We start from the raw sequence: 19,314 nt of genomic DNA, 5'->3' as shown, positions 1-19,314 counted from the left end.
CTCTGGAAGAAACAGCTCCTCTCTCGGATAGACGTCCAGCAGAGGACCGAGAAGCCATAGAGGGGGCTAGCCAAGCTGTAGAGGTGCCAGCGGAAGCAGGGAACGAGTCTGACCAAGCTGAGGACGGTCAGTACAACAGCGAAACGGACGACGCTACAGAAGGAGAAAGTAGCTGGGAGTACGAGTCAGACACTGACAGGTCTGACAGAGAGCGAGAACAGACAAGAAGAAGAAGGAGTAGAAGGGCACGTGGAGAAGCTAATTGGCCGCAAAGAAGGAGCTCTAGCCTGAGGTCAACTCCAGAGATAACCCTTCCTCCGATATCAGAAGACTCAGACCCGGAAGAAGGTGCTCAGGGCGCTGAAGCACCGGACCGAAGAAGGTCAAGAAGAGTGCGTGTGCCTAGCAGAAGATACTCCACCCCTGAGTGGACATATCTGGCGACAAATGTCTTTGAAACAGGAGACAGGGAGGATCCGAGCGGTGGTGGTGTCCAGTTCTGAGCCCATCGTCACCGTGGAAATACGACTGTTGGTACCCGGAGTCGAACAAGAAGGGTCACTAACATTCATGCTCCCCAGACCTCCCCGCCTCAGCAAGTTAAAACACATGTTTCTCTCAGAATTGCAATTCCCCGACTTTGGTACAACGATAACAGCCCATGAAGAGCACAATCTTCGTTTGGAAATACTGAACTTTGCTATCGAAGCTGCAGGCACAAACCTGATAGTAGATGCTTAAAGGACTTTGTAAATAAGCGAGCAGAAAAAAGAAGATTACCTAGCGCCCAGGAAGCAGAGAATATTAGGGACCTTCCCTTGAGTTGATGGAGAAGGGCTAGGGTTGTCTTTATTGAACTGTTAAAGGACCTTTGCGAAGAAGGTTGTCAGCTTCCAGTTGTGTGGATTCTAAAGACAAAAAAAGAGTAAAAAGAGACTGTAAAGGAACGAGAAGAAAAGAACTGTGTGCCAAGATAAGAGAGAGCCATATTGTCTGACGAAATGGAAGCCGGCACCCAGAACCGCAGAGCTAAATGTATAATAGGTACACTAATAGTAGGAGTGATAATATTAATAGCTTTAGTGGTAACAATTTCTTATGTAAAGGGACATGAGGAAGAGGCGAAGGTAACTGATGTGAAATCTGTAGAAACGCTTACACCCACTGTTGCTGGTGAGAAAAGGGAAAACACTCAAGAGAAAGCGTTATTAGCTGCAGAAGCCCGCAGGTTACACGTAGATGAGTCCCAAGGAGACTTTAGGTCAAATGCTTATGCTAAACTCTTATATGAATACGTGGATGCCATGGAGGTTAAGGACTGTTACGTCTGCATGCAGTTGCCGGCGTCTGTAGATGAAGGCATTAGATATCATCACCTCCCGCTGACATATGGCATTACATGTAGCTTATTGCTTAGTATATTTTATGGGAGAGATAGTTTTGAATACTATTTCTCCAATTATGATTCAGTGTTGCCAGAAGTCCCAAATTATAAGCAGATGAACAAATGGGACTACTGGAAAAGTGAAGACAGATTGGCCAAGTTCTTCATTCCTTGGATTACCTTAGATACTTCACATGCCCGTAGAAATAACCTGACATGCAAAGTGTCAGAAGTCGAGAAGAAGTTCATAGGGCAGGTGGATGATCGTTACAGGAGACAAAAGATTTTGAAAAAATCAGGACAATGGAAAACAGATTGGACCGAGGAAGAGAAGGCACACAAGAGAAAGGGTAGTAGTGGTCCAATAGCTTTAGATAAGACGCAGAGAGGAAAGCTATGTCTTCACCGAGCCAAAACGTATTACGAAAATGTATACGTGGGAGAAGTCAGCTGTGAACATGCTTTCAATATAGAGTACTATACTAAAGATTTCCTGAAGGGAATGCAAGTGATTCCAAATGTGTATTTTGTATGTGGAAGAAATGCCTACGTGAGACTACCTGACAACTGGTATGGATCATGTTACCTAGCAATTGTCTTCCCCAAAATATATCATGCACAAGACTTAGAGATCATCGAGGGCAAGACATCATCGAGGGGAAGGAGAGATATAGGAGATGCAGAAATGGTTGGAGATGTCTTTGGAGCTGTGTTCCCTCTTTTGGGACTAATCCTTAATGATGTTAAAATTAGACGACTGGCAACAGTCGTCGACAGGTTGTCTGCCAGCACTGCTCAGTCCTTAATGCTGGTAGAAGGAGAGATGCAATCGATAAGGGCTATGGTTCTTCAGAACCGTCTTGCGTTAGACGTCCTACTAGCAAAAGAGGGCGGAGTCTGTAAGGCTTTGAAGGTCCAGGAATGTTGTACTTACATTCCAGACAATTCAAGGCCCCTTGAGAAAGTTATTAGGAACATAACTGATATTCATAAGGAGATCGAAGACTTGAGTAGAGAAAATGTCTGGGAAAAGGTGGGCCACGGAATGAGTGAAGTTGGAGGGTGGATCTCCACCCTAGGCAAAAGCTTTGTGTGGTATATACTAAAACCTATCATCATAATATTGATCTGTGGGATCCTATTGTGGGGATTGGTGAGGGTATTCAAATGGTACAGAGCAAAAAGGTCAGAAAGGGCCCAAAGAGAGCAGCTGCAGAGATTGGCTGCCATACAAGATAATCAGTACAGGAGTCTGAGGGCTCTGGAAACGCAGAGACAAGTTATGCTAGCAATAACTGCAGTTTAAATGTTAGTGATGACCCCGAGAGGTCATCAAAGGGGGGAACTGAGAGAGCGCAAACTGACCTAAATGTATGAGTGCATCACACTTACCCGTAGTAAGCACAAATCATGAGGAGAAATGCCATGAGTGCTAGTAGTATCTGAAATTATATTCTGAATGTATAGCTAATGTAGAGATTTAAGTAGAAGTGGAACTAATACAGAAATGTGTGACACTATATGATTTTATTAGATGTGATTATTCCTGAATCCATGTCGTGTAGCTGCTAAAATGTAAGATAGCATGTGGTTAAACGCAGAATGTGGTAGGCCTCAGGGCCAGAGCTAGAAGGGAAGGGGAAGGTGTTTCTTTTCACGACATAGATTGCACTAATGTTTTGGTCATTGCATTAATGGGCCATGATGTATAGATGTGTTTACTGAATAATAGAATAAGAGTATTAACATGCTTTAATTAATGAAGAAGTTGAATGCTATAATTATTATGAGAAATGCTGTAGGCCTGAAATGTTTTAACATTGATTTACACGTACTGGTCTGGGCCGAGAAATGTTGCGAAACTTTTTGGAAGTCTATGAGAGTTGGGATCTTGGCTGCAGATGTCTGTCTGCAAGAGAAAAGGGGGGATCCAATTATAAATAATATGAATAGAGGTCTGTTCAGAAGACGGCCCAGACATGGAGGAGGGTTCCGGAATGTTTTAAGGGGTATCAGCGGGCCGGAGAAGAGTCTGAGAAGCAAGGTCAACTCCAACGTATGAGGCCCAATACAAAGCAGCATGGAAAAAGCCAGAAGCTACACCACGTGAGGGGCGTCTCACGAGGGGCGTCTCAAATGTTGTTGACTGTTTTGTATTAGGGACAGCACCCCTGGGTGGAGTTAGAGCAGATGCCTGAGGACCCTTTAGAGAGCGGATGGGTAGGCAGAGAGGGGTCATGACTGGAGAACTATAGGTTTTCACCAAGAGACTAAGAGTGAGTGACTTCCCTTGGGGGTCATTCACTGCTGACACCTTTTGTTAGGTTGAGACTTGGTTAAGTAGGGATACCATCTAGAGCAGGGTAGGGACAGCCTAACCTGTGTGTTTTCCTCCAACTTAAATGAAGGAGAGATCTCAATATGCGTCAATGCTGATAGCTTTATTATTCTTAGAACTTGTGCTGGTAATTTCCGTTGCTCGTCTGAGGGCTTTCAGAGAGCACATGTATGTAGTTGGACCTGTGTATCTCGTGAATCTCATTCTGAGATGCCTGTATTTGCAGCTTATCCTAACCTTACAATAAACTTTTGAAAGCTAGAAGTTGTTTGTGATCTTTTGGAGCGGAGTCCTTTATTGGGTGAACTAACTTGGTAAGAGATGCACTTTCTTCCCTCATTGACAGGCAACAAAGGTTCAGTCGACCAGATCGGGGTTTAGATCAATAGTGATAAGGTATCGATCAAAATCTCGCCCTTCCACAAGGTATGGGGTGCATCGTTAAGTGATGATGTGTTGGAGTTTAAGTTTTGATGTTGCATCGTGTATCCTTTAATGCTGGTGAAACATATAATCGAAATCAAGTTATTCGTAAGATGTTGGGTATTAACTAATGTCATTTTGAGCGAACCTATATCAGTTGTTCATGGATGCGTCAAGGTCACTGTAAGCAGCGTCAAACCACGGCATTTTTGTGGTACAATGGCCCAACTGTGATGCATGTTACGTACCTAGGCCGGGGACTCCGCAGTACTCCTTGCACTCCTTCTCACTGTAGAACCTATTGCCATTGCCTTGGCAGCCTCCATAATTGAAGGTGACGCATTTTCCCTGGGTTGAGTCGAAGGCCCAGAGTGGCATGAGTTTCTTGCAAGGTCCTGGAACTATTGGTAATCTGCATGCAGCTGGAAAGAGAGTGAAACCTATGTTGTTCTATAAATACATTTATATTTATTGAAAAATGGCCATGCAAGTGGACAACTTAATTAAAAGAAGTTAAGATGTTTACTGTTATATGGTTGAACTTATGGAGACCTCTGTGACATTTGGCTCTCTCTGATTCAAATTCTTTAAGGCTTTACCTTCAGCCTATCCCCATCAGACTTGGTTCGGGCAAGAGAGACCCTGTGTTAACTGGAATGAGGATGTTTAAGTCCATCTCAGCTAGCACACATGGGCCTCAGGAGTCCTGAGGAGCCTCAGATCTGCAGGACTGCCTCGAGAGCACTGTATCTTTTGCTTAAATGCTACTGTGGCTTTTACCGCTTACCATAGTAGGTCGATGAATTTGTGTGAAACATGTTGTACTTGAAGCTCAGAGGTTATTTCATGGTTTTGCAATACCTCTTCGTGCACAGTATTCTGTAGCCTTCTTTTAGATTTTCCAAATAAAACAAAGGGTGGGATACTAACATGTTTGGTAGATAAAGAATTGGATATCTAACCAAATTCTCCCCAAAGAGCTTAGAAATGGCTACATTTTTTATGAATTCTAGAAGCCCTGCTTGATCTTTCATCTTGGACAATAGCCAAGTCCAAGAAAATCCCTTTTAAGGGTAGTTAAGTTATAACTATTTATTTTTAGATCTGTTTCACAGGCGACTGAAATAATGCAGTATTTTTGATAGATAGTGTGATATACAACAATGCAATGTTTTGATAAAATCGCTGAGTCTTTCTGGGCTTTCCCAGTAACATTTAAACAACATAACTTTGCTTGTCGCCCCTTCTTAGGCTGTCAAGGTTGCCTGGAAACTGTCTGACAGTGGCAACGATGTAGTCTGGAAGCTCTGTGAAGCTTTCCTGTAGAATTCAACAAGAGAGATCACAGGCGGAATTTTCACACTCCCCACTGGCAGTACGCATTCTTAATTATGCTTAACTTACTTACAGCAGAACTAGGGGCCAGATGTAGGTCGGTCGGTAACGGCCGTAAATCGGTATTTTCGGCCGTTACCGACCGGTATATGGGTGACAGGTATGTAGGGGGCATTATTTTAACGAATCGGTAAAATTACCGATTCGGTAATTTTACCGATTCGGTAAAATAAAAAATCGGTAAATTTACCGATTCTGAGGCACCGAGATGTAAGTGGGACTCTTCAGAGTCCCAGAGGCCTTACAGAATCGGTATTTTACCATCAAATCCAATTTGATGGTAAAATACCGATTGCCGTGTGCATGCACATGTGTGCATGCACACCTATGCCATGTGACAGGCAGACCTGCCCTTAGGGCATGTATGCCTGCCACATGGCACCCGAGCCTGTTTTGGAGGTGCCAGAGGGTGTCAAAGTGACACCCCCTGCACCCTTTGTGCAAATCGGTATTTACCGATTCGGTAAATACCGAATCGGTAATGCCCATTCATTCCTATGGGCTTCAAAGCCCATAGGAATGAATGGGCATTACCGATTCGGTATTTACCGAATCGGTAAATACCGAATTCTTCAGAATTGGTATTCCAGCACATCTGGAATACCTACATATCCAACCCTTAGATTTACCGATTTTTAATTACCGAATCGGTAAAATTCGGTAATTAAAAATCGGTAAATCTATTTTACCTACATCTGGGCCTAGGTTTAGAAATATAGTAAGGCCGCAGTAGAGCTAACAAAGTAAAAATCAAAGGAAAATATTTGCTTGAATTTTAGGTCTCCTCTGCCCCAAAATGTGAACAGAGACACTGATCATTAAATGATTGTTCCTCAAAATGGCATTAGCAAGAAAACAATAAAATAGAGTGGTTAAAATTGTAGGTCATAACATATTGAACATTATTCTGAATTCCAACTATTACAGGGCAAAAGAAAATAGGAAAGACCAACAGATGGAGATTATTAAGTGGACTCCTAAATGAATAAATCAGGGAAAATTTCCAAGTGTTCACTTTAAAAAAAACATGTAATGGCACAGCCAATTGGTCTAGCTTTGCCAGTGCTGGCAGGTGACAGCTGCTGACTTTGCCAATGATCTTAAAATTCCACTGGCAGTGGCAAAGCCAATAACAATGACCCATCATCTTGGAAGCATATTTTCTATATTTTATAAGATGGCCGTCATGTTCCATGCAGACTCAATGGGTGGTCACAGTGGAAGTATAGAGACTAATGATTCGCCATTTTAAATATAATTTTTTATACTTTCAAGACGGCCACCACATTGCATCACACCACATTGCACAATGGAACATGCTGGGCATCTTGAAAATGTATTTTCTATACTTCCATGATGGCCATCATGTTGTGTGTACATGCGACTAGTGACCATGTTGAAAGTACAGAAAATAATGTTCTGTCATATTGAACGCTGTTTTTTTTTTTTATACTTCCAAGATTACTATCACATTGTGTGTTGTAACATGCAAAATACAAAATGACGGCTCTGCCGGAAATCTAAAAGTGCACCTCCAAGGTGGCCAGTTGCAATTGACTTTGCTAATGCTAGCACAATTTTTAAAGCACTGGGTATTGGGCAAGATAGGAGTTGGTGATGACAGAGGGGTGGCGGGAACAGGACAGAAAGGCAGGAGAAAGAGATACCGGGAGTGGAAAGAGAGATACTGTGTGGCACCAAGCTGTAGCAGTGCTTGGTGTTGGAGGGAAGAGAGGAGGGAAGCAAACATGATAGGGCAGTTAGGATGAGAATGACATGGGGATACAAGAGAGAGAGAGAGTAAGGAATGGGACGCACACTTACAGAGTGCTAAATCACTAATGAGAGTAAAAAAATAAAATAAAATAAAATAGCTCCCTGACTTCAGCACTGGAAAGATTTATCAACCTATCAAAAAACATGGGTGAAGCCTAAATCCTCCAAAGGCAGGACTACATAGGAATAGCAAGCAAAGACTTCCAATCAGGAGCAAGAAAATGAAATAGTGAATGAAGCCATCTAATCATCAGCAAACAGGCAGCCAACTTTAAGAAATATATAAGTATTAATCACTGTTGGACCTGGCATCCTTGACGTGGCTTTCCCCCACATTTCTGTCCAGCATCCTGTTTTTGCTGACCTACTGTTTGCTGGTTTTAGGACTCTGTGCACTTTACCACTGCTAACCAGTGCTATAGTGCTTGTGCTCGATCCTATAAACATGGTAACAGTGGCCTACGCCCAATTTTCATACTTAATTTACTTGTAAGTCCGTAGTAAAGTGGTACTACATGTACCTTGTGCCTTTAAATTCAATGCTACTAATAGCCAGCAGCACTCATTGTGCCACCCACTTAAGAAACCCTTTAAACATGTCTGAGGCCTCCCACTGCAGCCTATGTATGCAGTTTTTAAACTGCCAATTCGACCTGGTAATTTTGCCATGCCTACACCTTCCTTTTAAATATATATAGATTACCCCTAGGGCAGGCTCTAAACAGTCCATAGGGTCGGGTGCGGTCAATTTAAAAAGTGGGACATGTACTTTTAACTTTTACATGCCCTGGTAGTGAAAAACTCCTGAACATCGTGTTTCACTACTGTGAGGTCTACCTCTCCCACAGGATAGTACTGAGATGCCGTATTGTATTTAATGCGTGCTCACTATGGATTGGCATTAGGGTAACATTTTGTGCTTGGTATCTGAGAAATTGTAATAAAAAATCCTATTTAATGGTAAAGCCAGATTTTATGTTACAATTTTTAAAAAGTGTTGCCAACTTTTAGAAAGTTGGCATTTTCCTGCCCTAACTATTTGGAGACTGCAGCTGGTTTCTGAGTCACATGACTGGGTCTAGGGGGTGGCAGTTGGACTTTGTTTATTCCTCCCAGACAGCCACACAATGGAGGGATTAGGTGTGCCTGAATGGGCCATCAACCAGCAGGATGGGGGTAGAGCTTGGCACAGCCCCACTTGCAACTAAATAGGGTATGCCCTGTCTTCACACAAATGACTTGTCACCACTGCATTGTTCATGCAGCCAGTTTGGAACCAGGGCAGTGGAGGCAGGAAACTTCAAGGACTGAAAGGGGATTTTTCTAGAAATTTCTACTTCAAAGAAGGCAACATGTATACAAAATATGACCCTCTGACCCACTTTTCAGTACACCTCTGGACCTGTGGAAGACTCAGAAGGACTGCTGTGCTGCTCTGCAAGAAGCACTGATACTCTGTTGTCCTACTGCCTGAGTGAAGGATTGGACTTGCATCTTGAACCAGGACTACCAGACGGACTCTCGGGGATGCAATTCCCTTGTAAATATGCCCTATAATATCTCCTATTTAGAGAAAACTATTTTCAATGTAAAATGGCTGAGAGGGAAACCAAAAAGAAAATTTCACAACGCTCTAGTAACCAAGCAGTGCTCTTAACTAGCCATACGCTTTCTTCATAATCAAAAGAAGTATGCATTAGCACAAAGAGGTCTTGTAACCAAACGAATATCCTGATGCAAATGTAATAAGAATGAATACAGATCAAAACACGTATCTGTCATACTGTAAGAAGATATCTTGAGTGTTCAGTTGAAATAGAATGAATCGAAATGTACAATGGTGATTCACATGGAAGGCCATACCAAAACAATGCAAGATTTTCAGGTTTGGTCTCATCAAGCTGCAAGGGTTCTAAGATATCGAGGATGAAGATCAAAATATACATATAATTAATTTCAGCAGAGATTTGTATGGATATTTTTTGACTGGTATAAAAACTCAACTGGATTTTGCTATTCAGTGGCTTGTCAAACTTAGCCCTACATATTTTCATTGCAACCACTGACTAAACAAATGATTCCCATTTAAATTATTGTATGCAACTTTATTTCATGCCGATATCCTGCAAATGTGTGTACTTTAAATTGCGTTGTGCCTCCTGAGAAATTCTTCATGGATAATTAGTTTCTCATTCAGCCTACATTTAACCCATTTCCAGAGTACGCTCAACACAGCTTACTGCTATATTTTCACCAGTGGCTTCACCCAGAGTTCCCCTTTTGTGTTTTCTAATCATTAATTTGGGATTTCTGTCCGTTACCTTCCGTCCTGCAGGTTTGCAGACAGTCCCTCTCTGAGTGGAAGTTGTTGCCGTTCCCCAGGCATCCTCCATAGTGAAAGCTATCACAGGTCATGGATGAGGAATTGTAGAAGAATCTGAGGTTCATACCCAAGCATGGCCCAACAAGCAAGTCCTGTCTGCAGGCATCTGTGGGAGAGGAGGGAGACGGGGTTATACACCCACCACCGCGCGAGCCACATGACGGGTTGAATCATTAACCACACTCATTTCTACAGCAGTCTCATACATATTGAGTGGAGTCTTGTTCTATAGGCTTGTCATCTTACGCCCATTCCATAAGCCTGTCCATGTGCATATCAGTGGAATCTCACTCACTTTACATCCTAGGCCTCAGACGCTTCTGTTGAGTCTCACACATTTCCCACATCAGTACCACCTACTTAAGTGCAGACTCATTCTTTCATACCTCTGTCTCTTATACATTTGTGGTGTATTATTCATACACTTTCTTGGGTCCTAAACACTTTCAGCTTTACTCCTAATGGCAGCTTTGTAAAGCATGATTATACATTCCCACAATCCCATGCTCCAGATAATCTGTGAAGCTGAAGCAAATTAATGACGTCACAAGTATTGTGGTTATTCAATCCATCTCAGAATCTATAAGGAACCATCAAATGGGGCACTTAGTCAAAGCGGCCTATTGGCACCTGATAGACTTCTCTGTTATTAAAATTAGATTGTGCAGCACAGTTACATTTAAAGTGAGCCTTGAGAGACACTGCAGAATGGCTCAATGTTGTTTGAAAAATTGAGTGAGAGTATTTCCTGACACACACACAGATGTCATGTCACCGCTGCATTTGGTCATTGATGAGCCTATATGCTTAGCATATGCAGGAAACTCATTGGAAATGTCAGATAAACTAAGCAAAGCCAATGGAGAGACTCCAAATCCAGATGATGGTGTGAACTACGTTCACCAGGAAGGTCTCTCAGAATTGATCTCACCTGTATTCAAGAATAAAAGGTCAGTGGATTAAGGACGAACACCCTAATTTCCAAGTTTCTGGTTCATCATTGTGAGAGATGGCCACCTCGGTGCCAGACACTTATCCAGTAAGAAGGTTCAAGCATGCATCTCAGGAGGCACTCTGGAAATGAAAATTGTAGTGGCAGCTCCGCCATGCTGGCATGGCAGAACTGTTGCTAACGAAGTGATTCTTGAAGATATACTCTAAAGCAGGGATCCATCTCCAGCAATCACATAACTAATGGCCCAGTTGTTATATCCTGCTTGTTATCTTGTTCCTTATTCAAGTGATGTCTTATTCCTTGTTCCAATTACTTTATATGCCTAGTTCTAGTGATAGACAAGTACATGGCCATTGTAAGGTATTTAGGCTATCTCGGTGGTGTTTCCTTTGCCCCTTCCCATATCTTTTTAGCCCACACTACACCACTGTTTAAGAGGGTTAAGAGTGGATTTCCCAAATAGCTGGCACCATACCATGTGTGGCCTACACAGGACAATGATTGTCCAATCTGATGCAAGGTTTATGCAATTTATAGTCGACCTCGTGGCTACTTGTTGTGATGTTTATTTGTGTCTTCGGGGAAAGAAGGAGTCACTCATTGCCTGCAGCCCAGTAATTTTTAGGAGAACCTAACTGATGAAGCCTAACATTGCCAAAACCAGGAAGTGGTTACTTGTGTTTCCTACTGGAGGGGCCCCACCTTGTGGTTTATATTTGACTGTTCCTGTAAGGATTTGCATAGAATGGGCCTCTGTCTATAGTAGCACATTGGGTGAAAATGATGGTTTGGAATGCTATCTAGAGTGATTGTCAGTATTTGAAAGCCTTCTTTCCATCGCATTTTGTGTGTTTAATGTAACACCCCAGCATTTGTGGTGGTCGCCTTTTGGACGTCTGTCCTACTTGTGAGGGTTTCTCCTTCACGATGGGGGTGATAATGTTACTCCTGATTTTTTGAGTGGACTGTTCTTGAGCGCTTTATGGGTCTCATTACATAAATGTATGCTCTCCGATGGCGGGGCATTGTTTACTGCTGTGCCATCAAGAAGTGACAGAAATGTAGTACAACTGGATTGATTAATGGAGGATTTGTAATGTTATACTGGTGATTACTGAAAGCACTCTTGTGAAGTACAAGGTGGAACTCTTATGCTGCAAGGCCTACTGTCATCTGTGGAGCACCCCCCCAACCCAGTGGCTAGGGCTCAAGTAGAATGATGCCATTGCACCACAGCATATGAGTTGCTGGCCTCATTGGACCCTTCTGGCTCTTAAGCCTACTTGTCTCTCCTTTCTGCAGCAAGCAGGTACACTGCCCACCTAAGTAGGACATCCAGTGGTGCAAAAACACGACCACATTGGCAGCAGGTGTAGCTTGTCAGCGAGTATCCTGATCCATCAATACATTTTGATGTCACCAGATGTTGAATGAATGTCCTCATTTGCAATAGGTGGTCTCAAGGGAATGAGCGTGGCATGTGGGGTGCGGACTAGTTTACATTTAGATCCCTCTGCATCTTTGAGTGGCCAAAGAGGTCATTCAGTGGCATTAGGAACCCCCTCTTAAGGGGCCACTGTGTGGGCTGCCACTGGGCCGGATGGCTTGCAGGCCGGTCCCAGTGAGTACAATGACTGCTTTAAGGACTTAGTCCTGTCTGTAATTGACAAAGAAGCTGGGGAATAAAGGAAAAAGACAGAAGTAGAGAGAGAGAGAGAGAGAGAGGGGGGGCAAACACAGAGCGAGGGCGAGACAGAAAAGAATTGAAGTATGGAGGTGAGAACAGGTAAAAAGTCAGGATGAAAGAAAAACTGAAAGGTAGACAAGGTGAGATGGCAGGAGAAAGTCCACTATCGCTTTCAGTTAGGTCAGCCTCAGCGCATCTGCAGTTCTTTTTTGTATGAGTGCCCAGTCAGAACCAAATGGAAGCTGTTTTGCTTCTTGGTCAAATTCTTTAAAATATTGAAGTCTAAAATGCACTATTTGGCCATTAAAACATTGTTAAGTGTAGCACATCTCTTTCTGAAAACTTGACGTAGCGATCAGACTCGCTTTAATCTTAGAGGTATGGTCAAAGTGAGGGGTATTTTGTATGTATGTGGTATTTCTATAGTGCAAACCTAGTCAAAATGCAGCAGAGTACTAAACAGGGTTAAAGATTTGCATGAAGTCAACGAGCGATAGGAGAGGTCGCTGATTTGTGGACTGTTAACGCCTTATGATGAAGAGTTTTATTAAAAAGATGTGCCTTCAAGTCTTTCCTAACTTGGATCAGCATTGGCGCGGGGTGGAGGGGTGTCAATCATGGATATAGGGACAGGGCCGGCTCAAGGGTGGTGTGACCAGTGCCACCGTACCGGGCGCTGACTTCAGGTGGGGTGCCATTGCAAATATATTATGGTTTAAAAGCACTTGTTGCCATTTCTGGCGTCCAGCAATTTTCAGGTAACAATAAAAATGTCAAGATTACTCCTGTAATAATGTTCTTTCTGCAGAGAGATCGGAGTTTTGTCTTATAGAAGTTTTGACTGATCCTAAGGTAGTGCAGAGGGTTAATATGCCTTCTGCAAAGAACGTGTACCATGCAGATGACAAAGTGCATATAATGTAACTAGGTCAGTGGGTTACTGCTTTTGTCAGAGAGATCCTTTTGTTACTTGCAGTTTATAAGAACAAATCCTAATATAGAACAGTGATCTATTAACTGTCATTAAAGAGATGCGTGCAAACCAAAGGGTATAGATTAGAGAACTTTGATGTTTTGATGTTTTATTGTCCTAATGTTGCAAAAAGGGCTCATTTGGATAGAAATCAATTCTTCTTAATAAAGAGAACCCCCAACCATGGTGTTACATCTTAAATCCTCAGTTTGTGCTTTTCCAGACCAAGCACAAACTATACTGCCTACCAGTATGGATGACATGCGACTGCTACACTCTTTCTTATGTAACATTTCCTATACAGTGATTTACACACGTATGATTGATTGTCTCTGTGCAATGTATGTGCAATGTAAAGTACTCTGACACCTTACACTGGTTTGAGTGGCGCTATGAAGCTAATTAAATGCATCCGAGGGAAAGTGGTCATTGAGAGTTGTGGGTCACTGTTAAAAGGTGGTAATGAGGGAAACCGTGGCGGTGGTGGTCATTGGGGACGCTAACAAACACTGTTGCACCAGGCGTCACCAGCGCTAAAGCCAGTCCGGTATAGGAATATTGTTCCAGATCCAGATTCTGGTCAGTATCCCACACCTAAATCTGACTAGCAGAAGTTATAGCTCTCAGAACGGGGAATAACTATGCTGATCAGAAAGTACCATCTGCATGTTCGCTGAGGTATTCTACCATTACTTTGCGGCCACTACTACGACTTACCATTACTATGAATTGTTTTACTTAGCAGAATCTTTTACTTCACATGCTTTAATTTTGCATGCTTCTACTTCGCATATACCGTTACTTAGCAAAGTCAATTACTTGGCTGACTATTCACATTGTTGTTTGGAAAAGGAGGCGCTTCTGTTTCCAAACAGCGACGTGCAGCTCTGACGATGCCTGAAGCAGGAGAAGAAAGGAAGCACGGTGAAGCGAGGGACCACGAGGAGAAAGAGGTAAGTAGGGCAGTGTAGTTTTTTGGGATCGTGCAGGGGGTTGTCTTTTAGGTTTTATGGTTGTGTTTATGTAGTGTAGAGTAGTGTATTTGGGTTTAGGGTAGTGGTCGTGCAAGGGGTTGTCTTTTAGGTTTTAGGGATGTGTTTATGTAGTGTAGAGTAGTGTATTTGGGTTTAGGGTAGTGGTCGGGCAGGGGGTTGTCTTTTAGGTTTCAGGGTTGTGTTTATGTAGTGTAGAGTAGTGTATTTGGGTTCAGGGTAGTGGTCGTGCAGGGGTTGTCTTTTAGGTTTTAGGGTTGTGTTTATGTAGTGTACAGTAGTGTATTTGGGTTTAGGGTAGTGGTCGTGCAGTGGGTTGTCTTTTAAGTTTCAGGGTTGTGTTTTTATTAGTGTAGAGTAGAGTATTTGGGTTTAGGGCAGTGGTCGTGCAGGGGGTTGTCTTTTAGGTTGCAGGGTTGTGTTTATGTAGTGTAGAGTAGTGTTATTGGGTTTAGGGTAGTGTTGTGGTGCAGGGAGTTGTCTTTTAGGGTTTAGGGTTGTGTTTATGTAGTGTAGAGTAGTGTATATGGGTTTAGGGTAGTGGTCGTGCAGGGGGCTGTCTTTTAGTTTGTAGGGTTGTGTTTATGTAGTGTAGAGTAGTGTATTTGGGTTTAGGGTAGTGCTGTGGTGTTTGTGTAGTGTAGGGTAGTGTTTTAGGGTAGTGTAGTGGTGTTTAGGTAGTGGAGGGTAATGTAGTGTATGATCGTAAGGGTAAAAGAGTAAAAAATGCATAGAAGTTGTATACTTAGTAATATACTGCAAAGTAAATGCATATTTACTACTTTTAAATGTATTTGCGAACTAAAAGCATGCACAGTTAAATCTTACGTAGTAATGGTATTTACGATGTAAAAACATTGTAGTAAAAACTTGCTAAGTAATGGTCTGCTAAGTAACATCATATATTTGTTTGCTGAGATTCCATGGACTATTCTTCTAATATTTACAATGTGCTTGATGCAGATGGTAAATCTTAGGGGGTGAGTGTGGGAGCAATGGTGCATGCAAGGTGTGTTGGGATGTGATTGGGGAGGCTGTGCCTTCACCTGGAGTAGAGTTGTCTTCTCCCCTTGTGATGCTGGAGGGGCAGGCAGGGACTAGGTTACACCTGTGCCCACAGCACCAACCCCTCTTATCGTTTGGTTTTACTGGGTTCAAATCCACATCCGATAAAAGCAGATCTGGTATTTTGGGATCCAATCATTTTATGTCTAAGAACATGGGACCGCACGTAGTTGACCAGAGCAGTATCTTTCCCCACATTTCCAGGCATACTTCTCTGAACAGCTTGCAATGAGTGCCCTAGACTGAGTCATATGCATTCCCCAAAATCACATCCTACACCTTAGCAGAATCTTCCCCATCGCCACACAACATCCTACACCTCAGTGGAGCCTTACTAGTCCGCACACAGTGACATACACCTCAGCCCTGTGTTACACATACCTATGTCAGTGGCATATCACATCTTATAAAAAAACACCTCAGTAGAGTCTTACCCATACCCACGAGTGGCAACTGACCCCTCACTCTTCATTGAAGTCTTGATGGTCCCTACATCAGTTAATAGAGGCCCCACTCATTCTTTTCCTTCTTCACACCCTACGGCTCAGACTCTAGCCACACATCTTTGTCCGGTCAGTGCAGCACTACCAAGACTTACTCATCTGGAGTGACTCACACACATCAAGGATTCACAGTTTCTTATTCTTAATGCACCAAGTGTGTCCACTGCGTTTTGACTGAGCGTTGGACATATCACTTGTTTATCCTACAATGTCACTCACCTGTTCTACAACTTATCAGTGCAGTCAATTTTATTTCCTGACATTGTCCTTTACATTAGTTCTCATTGTAAAGAGTCTTGAGAATTTCATTTGAAGCATTCCTCTTCAGGTGCAGTCACTTCAAAGATATGCCTCATCCCGCGTGAAGATCAACAGGCGTACACAGAATACTCACCTCCATTACCGTTGAATTTAATGGGTCCGCCATCACCTGAACCCTCTTCTTCAAGTACAGCCGCTCTCTGGATTCTCTGCATATACAAGATATAGATAGGAAAGGATTGAATTTCACCGAAATTTAGGCTTCTTATCATTTGTTAAGACACATTTGAGTTGTTGGGTTCACCGGAGGTGGGGGTCTTGATAGTACCGTCATTATTAAAATGTGAAGTTGTGCTGTTGCATTGTGGTATGCACCATTATTATTTTATATAGAATTGTGTTTTGTTATGCTATATTAGTATTAGATCTTCTTGGTGAATCACTCATATGATCACAGGGCTACTTCACGGTGTTGCAGATTCTAGTAACTAACAGAGATGAAAAGGAGAATGGGTGCGACTGTTGTTAAAGGTGAAAGAAGAGAGAGATCTCTGGCTTCCACACAGGTTTGATATTGAGATGTAATCATTTATTGGATAACTGGAAATGGCTTGGCTTTAAGGCTTGCCTAAATATCGGATGGTCAGAAATTTACACAGGGTCTGATAATGGTGATGTACAGCAGGAACCTTGATGAGGAAGGTCGGAACCCCCTTCCTTAAGACCAGATTCATCTTCTGGAAGCCACTGTCTACTCTGAGCCGTCTACTATCTATCACCCAACTACTCTAGTGCCAAGGTCGACCAGACCCTCGCATAAACCGCATCAGCTACCTAGAATTATTTTCTGCTGAATGGTCATTGGAATGGGTTTGAGGTCATCTTTTGGTGCATGGGAAATATAATATAATGTCATTTTAACGAGTCTTGTAAAGTGAACAAGCGCCCCAAGTGTTATTTTGGTGCAGGTTTGAGCTACTAGAAGTAGAAACTGGGTAGGTAAATTTACAAAGTAATAGGTTTTTAAGGTGTTTTCTGAAGATGTAGATGGTAGCTCGGAGGTGTAAAGGGAGTGTGATTATGTTATAAGATAAGGTCCTATCACGAGAAAGCATCTTATATTTAGTTAATCAATTTTAGACAGCACCAGAAGTCACTTTCTGGTTACTTTGCAGCTCTTTAAATAGTAAGTGATACAGGTTAAGATAAAAAAACTTGTGATGTTGGAAAATATACTTCTGCCAGACGTCTTAAGTGTCTCGACCTCCTAGGACAGAATAGAAAGATGGGTTCCTATTCAGTGATCATGGTTATTTTTTCCTGTGTACAGAATCACAAAAATGTTGACCTCAGAAGTTGTGGGGCTTTCTGAGCCACTTTAGAACCTTGAACTTCATTTTGTGTATTATTGTACTTCACAGATCATATTCGAGGGAAATTCTGAACATATGATGGCATTAAACACCACTAAAAGGAATGGGTGCCAACCTAAATTCCATAACGCTGCCTTTCTATGAGTGCCATTAACAAGCAATGACTGTGACACTCAAAAAAGACTTCCAACAGTATTAGCAACTCCTATCAAAGAGAACAGATCTACCTGGGCACAAGGGGATTCCTCACATTTCACTTCTCTGAAAGGAACTAGGGCTTGGGTAGAGGCAGTCACGTGTAGGACCACATACCACCAGAAAATGATTACCGGATGGAAGAAACTAAATGCAGGAAAGTATGAACACCAGAGTGGGCTATAGAACATGAGCCGCCATCAACTAGGCAGTGATCAGCATCACATGTGTATTTGTAAAGTGCATGTTCAGCTGGAGGCATCTTGGTGCTGAATAACAGATGGTACTCATTTTATTGACCTCAAATGGAGGAAAGGCTGAGTGGAACTGCTGGGATTTGAACCCGTGACCATGAGTTCAAACACAGGCACCTGCAGTGGGCACATTAGTCCACTGAGCCACCAGCATGAGCTGATATGCAATGGTGCTACTATAAGGGTATGATTCAAAGCTTGTGCCAAAAGTATGGAGAAGAAGCTGTACAACATCATCTAATCAGCAGTAGCAGCATGTGAAACCTCTCAATAGTTTGGACCCACATTGCCTCCCTACAGACCAGCCTTCCACTGTGACTCACCCTGACTGGAGCTGCTCTCTCCCCAGGAGTACATTCACCTGTAACAGAGGACAAGAGAAATAAAACAGTTAGAACATGTCAAAATAAGTGTTTTGGTATTGGGTATCCAGGGGAGCATCGTTATCACAGCATTTATTGGATCAGGGAGGAGAGTGTGGCTTGCACCCATGGTTAATGGGGCACAGAGTGGCTAGGAATGCACAGTCACCAGTATACAGTGGAATCCTCTACAATGTCAATGTTCAGAAGCAAGCAAAGAGGACACGCAACCTGCTACATCGAGACATTATTTAATGTGTATGTGGGCCCACCTCATGATACCCAAATTGTTCCAGAATCAGATTCATAATGGTGGACAGTTCATAAGGCAACTCAAAACCACCATAACAAGAGAAAGACACATCTCCCTACACAACTAAGGCAAGCTTCATGCTTCTCAAAGCTTGACCTTAATAAAAGCTACCATCAGATGGAGCTGGTGGTATGAATTCCTGTGTTGTTACAGAATTTGCCACAAGCATTGGATATGCAAAATGAAGAGCCTCAGTTTTGGAACTTCTTATGCAGCCTAGGTATTTGAAGAATATATCTGAAATCCTTCAGCTCATATTCAATTGAAATACAGAAATGATAGCAAAGAATTTTGCAAGGCACAATTTACGCATGATACATGCATGCCCAAAGTTTGCAAGTATCTGGTAAAAGCTAAACTGATGCTCAACAGGTGTGCACCCAACATGTTTTCGTTGAAGTTACAGACACATCGTCTCAAGCCAAGGCATGCTACACGATCCGGACAAGGAAGAACCATTCACTGGTACAGGTCCTCAAGTAAAGCTATGTACAGGGGCAGGACTACAAGGAAAGATATGCACTGTACAGGACTACAAGTGAGATTGTGAACTGGGACAGGACTACACATAAAGGTATGCACCCGGGACAGGACTATATTTAAAGGTATGCACCGGGATATGATTACAATCAAGCTTTGCTCAGTTTATTTAAAATTATTTTATTTAAAATGATGCACCGGT

General features: G+C 42.5%; 1 protein-coding gene across 1 annotated transcript in view; it reads right to left on the bottom strand.

The window, feature by feature from the left end:
* LOC144754379 (protein AMBP-like) overlaps positions 1 to 19,314 on the bottom strand; it is a 49,757-nt gene that overhangs the window by 11,305 nt on the left and 19,138 nt on the right. Inside the window, exons 6-9 of the mRNA XM_078642087.1 lie at positions 18,281 to 18,318; positions 16,269 to 16,344; positions 9,638 to 9,805; positions 4,394 to 4,567 (exon numbers count right to left, since the gene is read on the bottom strand). Of these exons, the coding sequence (XP_078498213.1) occupies positions 4,394 to 4,567; positions 9,638 to 9,805; positions 16,269 to 16,344; positions 18,281 to 18,318 (456 nt within the window). The remainder of the gene's footprint in view (positions 1 to 4,393; positions 4,568 to 9,637; positions 9,806 to 16,268; positions 16,345 to 18,280; positions 18,319 to 19,314) is intronic.

Source organism: Lissotriton helveticus, chromosome 5_1 (genome assembly GCF_964261635.1).
Source record: "Lissotriton helveticus chromosome 5_1, aLisHel1.1, whole genome shotgun sequence".
Classification (NCBI taxonomy): Eukaryota; Metazoa; Chordata; class Amphibia; order Caudata; family Salamandridae; genus Lissotriton; species Lissotriton helveticus.
This window is presented reverse-complemented; position numbering and strand designations above follow the sequence as displayed.